Below are 5,000 nucleotides of genomic sequence, written 5' to 3'. Positions count from 1 at the left end.
ACCAAAAAAGGTCTGCAGGGCATGTACATCCCCCCCCCACCTCCGCAAAGGCTCCGAAATTGTCCCATCCAGTATCCAAAACCTCCTCAACGGAAGGGCATGGAGAACCTGTATTCTAAAGGGCCAGGACCACCTGGCCACCATAAATGACTGCATCCGAAACCCCCGCAGGATCTGAGAAGAGATTCTGCTCTACCACTTGGAAGGACCGTAGAGACAGGCGGTCCGCGTCCTACCAGGGGGGAATGTCCCACCCGCCAGATGCACAGAAGAAGGTCAGACGCAGAAATCTAAGCGACTGGCCTGTGCTCATCTCCCACCGACGACAGCAGAGGAATTAGACGGACAAGAATCCAGGCAGAGCACGGTCCCTTCTCTCTGACAAGTGAGACCAACACCGCGAAGTCCGCGTACCCTCGAGGCGCCTCATCAACCCACGTAAGGAACGTGGGTTGTGTTATTTAAAGAAGGTGACCTCCATGGGTGAATGGCTTCACTGCCTAACTTCATTTTTATAATAAGGAGCTATTTCCTGTGCCTAAACACCGAACACAGCTCGGAAAGAAGATGGAGGGTGGCACTTTCCCCACTGCGACCAAACGGCCAGTTCAAAGTCACACGCAGCACCAAAGCAGTGAGGAGGCTTAAAGGCCAGAAGTATCTGTACGTCCTTTGCCCTTTTTGTTGGCACGTCCACAAATCAAATGTAGTAAGCCTACGGATACTTCAGTATTAATTTATCCCATGCTGAAGCTACGCCCCTCTTGGCTCTCATTCTAGACTTGATGAACGGGAGAAGCCTAAGAACATGTAAGATCTACATGTTCTTACATAGTTCTGCACTTACAATGCTACATGTATGTTCTGGCATGCTGATCAGTGGTCCCTTCGAGCGCAGAATGACTGTCACATAGGTCCTGGCACTGCCGACATAGGCGCACGCCTTCTGCGCCAGGCTAGAACACCAAAGCAGGTAACCCACATTACCTGCTGCAGCATGACAGCCTGCTGCTGCTGGAGAAGGGCTTGGAGCTGCTGAGGAGACAGGACTTGCTGCTGAAGAATCTGCTGCATTTGCTGAGGGGTGATCACCTGGGGCGTCATCATGGCCACCGACACAGGCACCTGGACAGAGACAGAGAAGGGGCAGTCATAACCAAACATCTGCTCACCTACTTCACAGCTATAGGGTCTCTCTTAACAAATTCTTCAGAAATGATGACGGCCAACTTGTACATGCTATTTGTCATATTACTTAACTATTTGGTAAGAATATTAGAGTACCACAGTACTTAGATACTGGCCTTCCAGAGGCATCAGATTTCATTGGATTCTACCTTTATGTCCCTTACCTCCTACATATTATGCTAAGGTGGGGGAGCTTTGACTAGCAGAGTTAAAAATAAAAAACTACATGTCAGTGTTCTCAATACTTGATCATCAATCATCTCGCCAGTGTCACGGTGCTATCAATATAAAGCCTTTTGAAATGGTTTAAAGGTCTGATTAAAATAAACTATAAAGATTAAACAATTAGAAAAATATGCATATAAGTATCTGTTATCAAAGTTAGTAAAGAGAATGTAAATAGAAAGTACTTATGCATAAAACATCATTACTATCTTCAAATTTTACGGATAGATATAAAATATATATAAGTACTAGAAAAATGCATATAGTAATACATATTACTTCATGAGTACATGTAGCAACTCATATAGGATACATATACAAATGTATATCCAGAAAATAGCCACCTAGACAGGCCTTCTCAAAGAAGGAATCATAAGTCAAGTATTCTTCTTTAAACATTTTCTTATTTCAGGCTAACTAGACTTATACCAGGGAGTCTGGAAATTGAAAGATTATTTCAAAGGTTATTCATTAAACTGAAAGAAAAAGTATTTTACTTAAAATTTTCTTTCCTTTCAAGGTTCTGAGAATTACAGAGTCAAAAGGAAAAGCAAATAAGGTGGGAGAGAAAAAAAGAGAGGAGAAAGGAGAGGCAAGAGAAATACAGGGTGAGAAAGAGTCGGGGGAAAAAAGTCCTAGAAAAGAGAATGGCAGGAGAGGTGAGCAGGAAAACCTTGTAGGCAGGAGAGCCCGAGGTAGAGGCTCGCCTGGCCACAGCTGTGCTATGTTGAAGGCACTGCTCATACCAACGAGCATGTAATCAAACAACGTGTCAACTTGCCAAGTTTGCAACCTTTGAAAAAGCAATCATTTTCTTTCCTAGAAAAAACAATTCGCTTTTACTGTAAATAAAAGCAAGTGTTTATATAAATACTGCTTAAGAACAAATCCATGGGACAACATTGTGTCTTGGAAAACAGGAAAAGATTAGTAGACATGGTTCACTATTTTAAGAGTCATTTTCACACAGTTAAAAACTTTTCTGGCACTTCATGTTATGAAGAAAGGAGAAACTGCTAATGAAAAAGAAGTGCGGAGAGAACAAAATAAAGGAAATCCAGGGTGGATAAATCTCCCCCGCCTCAAACAAACAAAACTTATAATTAATACTAGAAATAACTTTGTCTTTTCTATCCCATGCTGATATCTTAAAATATGGATTGATTAGATCTAGTTTTATAACACGAAGAATCACATTATGACAGGAAAAAAAAAAACTCAGTGATTTTCACAAGTATTTCTGGATTTTTTTTTTTTTAGAACATACTGACATACCTATAGGTGACTGCATTTGAATTTATCATAATAAAAGGCATTCTGAAATGCGTGCCGTAAAATTGACCCAACGCATTGCCCAAGTGTTTAGTTGTTTAAAAATTGAGTGGTTAGTTTGCTTAATTGTTTGGGCCTTGATAAACAAATAGAATGGTTAGAACAAGCAGTTTTAAAATTAATCTGTCACAAAAATGCCTTTTCTTCTGCCAATTATTTACCTCATACTATCTCCAAATAATGGGGAATCAAACTAAAATGAAGAGACAAGGTAAGACAGAAATGTGAACCTTTAAAAAGGCTGCCAATCCAGATACACAGAAAGACAGATACTACATATATATATATACAGACAGATATTACATATACATAGACAGCCAAATACATACACAGAGATAAACATACACACAGATACATACCTTCTGTAAAGTCTATCATGTGATAAAAACTTGCCACACTTCCCTCATCTAAGCCCCTAATTACTTTTTAGCGTATGGAGAGCTTTCACTTAATTACCTTTATATCTTTATATCTACAAGTACTTGTTATACATGAATCCTAACAAATGTACTTTTTAAGAATTTTTATGAATGGACACCTATCATAATACACTGCAAGTTTACAGCTAGATTTCAGCTTATACAAATTATATGACTCTATAGCTTGTGGCAACTGTAACTGATTTGCTGTATAAGCGAATTTAAGCAAGAATTGTACCTTTGCATTTTCGAGTCCATTAGCCCTTTTACTATGGTTAGGTTAGTTTTTACTTTTAAAATGGTTTGTATTTCCCTTATAATGAAAACTTTATGACATAAATAACCATCACATCCTCCTCAAATCATATGTATCACATATTTGTGGTGTTCTTCAAGTTTTAAGCAGATTCTGTCTTTCCTTCTAGAACACCGTCATCTAAAACTGACAAACATGTGTGCAAAGATAGGTAGAAAGACAAGCCAACTCACACATAATTGAACACTCTACCTCCAAAGCTATGTACAGAAATGCAAATCAAAATTAATTCTATATGTAGGAAAACACAGATGCACTTCTGAGGGATTTCTAACACTACAAAGAAGCCAATACTATCATCTCTAAATCCACATACATAAGCTCATCCCAAGTGGAATGTTTGAGGCTACTAAAACATTTAAATTATTTTAATAAATAGAAAACTAGATTTTCCTGCAACAAATATCAGTTATATGTTATATGTAGGCAGCTCCACTGCCTTGTTTAGATAATTTTCAAAATGCAAAACTTCTCCATTTTAAGCAACTCACTTTGTGACACATTTCCTTTGCTCCTCCTTTATCACTTTTGTTACACTCTCAATACATTTCTTTGCTATTCCAAACTACTGTTAGAATTCCCTGACAAAGATGGGTAGAGATTAACTGAGTACATAAGAAATTTTTTTGCAGATCATACTACTTTATCAGTATTTAAACAGGTAAGACCAGCATCTATTTGAAAATATATGGAGAAATTTCTGAAACATATAAACCTTAGTAAGCCCAGCGTTAAGCTTAAGAAAATATTTTCCACTAGGTATATCATTTTGTTCATGCAAATATTCTAATGAGGGACCACAATTTAGATATGTGAGAGAAGCTATTTTCTGGTGAGAAGGCAAATAAAAGTCTGGTAGGTCCTAAGAAGGTGGGATACATTACGCAGTCACCAAATGGAAGAAATAGCTGGTTCTGAATGGGTATCCTAGTGAAAACTATAGTCTATCAATTAAAATCTTCAAAAGTGAAGAAAGGGAATGAAGTCAACTTTGGTTGGGAGATTTCTTTTTCTCTCTTGGTGCTACTGTACTGACCGATCCAAAATTCCCCACGGCGATGCACCCAGTAAGGGTTTCTTTCTTTCTTTTTTTTTTTTTTTTAAAGATTTTATTTATTTATTTGACAGAGACAGAGCAAGAGAGGGAACACAAGCAGGGGGAGTGGGAGAGGGAGAAGCAGGCTTCCCATGGAGCAGGGAGTCCGATGTGGGGCTCGATCCCAGGACCCTGGGATCATGACCTGAGCCGAAGGCAGACGCTTAATGACTGAGCCACCCAGGCGCCCCTCCCAGTAAGGGTTTCATTTGCCCTCATTTACTTTCTCGTTAGATGAATTAAGCATAAACCTGATGTGTTTGCTCTGTATGCTAAGAAGTAATGGGTAAATGGACATAAAGCTATGTATTCTGAAAAGAGAGAGGAAAACTTCTGCAACTGTCCTGAAATGAGTCAAAATGGTAAAAAGTTTAAAGTATTTAGATAGTATCCTACAGCAGTTAGAGGATGACTTTAGATTAAA

The 5,000-nt window shown here is 38.8% G+C and overlaps 1 protein-coding gene across 1 annotated transcript in view; it reads right to left on the bottom strand.

The window, feature by feature from the left end:
- FOXP2 (forkhead box P2) overlaps positions 1 to 5,000 on the bottom strand; it is a 553,196-nt gene that overhangs the window by 64,947 nt on the left and 483,249 nt on the right. Inside the window, exon 8 of the mRNA XM_027574472.2 lies at positions 988 to 1,125. Within this exon, the coding sequence (XP_027430273.1) occupies positions 988 to 1,125 (138 nt within the window). The remainder of the gene's footprint in view (positions 1 to 987; positions 1,126 to 5,000) is intronic.

Source organism: Zalophus californianus, chromosome 12 (assembly GCF_009762305.2).
Source record: "Zalophus californianus isolate mZalCal1 chromosome 12, mZalCal1.pri.v2, whole genome shotgun sequence".
Taxonomy (NCBI): Eukaryota; Metazoa; Chordata; class Mammalia; order Carnivora; family Otariidae; genus Zalophus; species Zalophus californianus.
The sequence above is the reverse complement of the archived record's forward strand: the minus strand, read 5'-3'. Positions and strand labels throughout refer to the sequence as shown.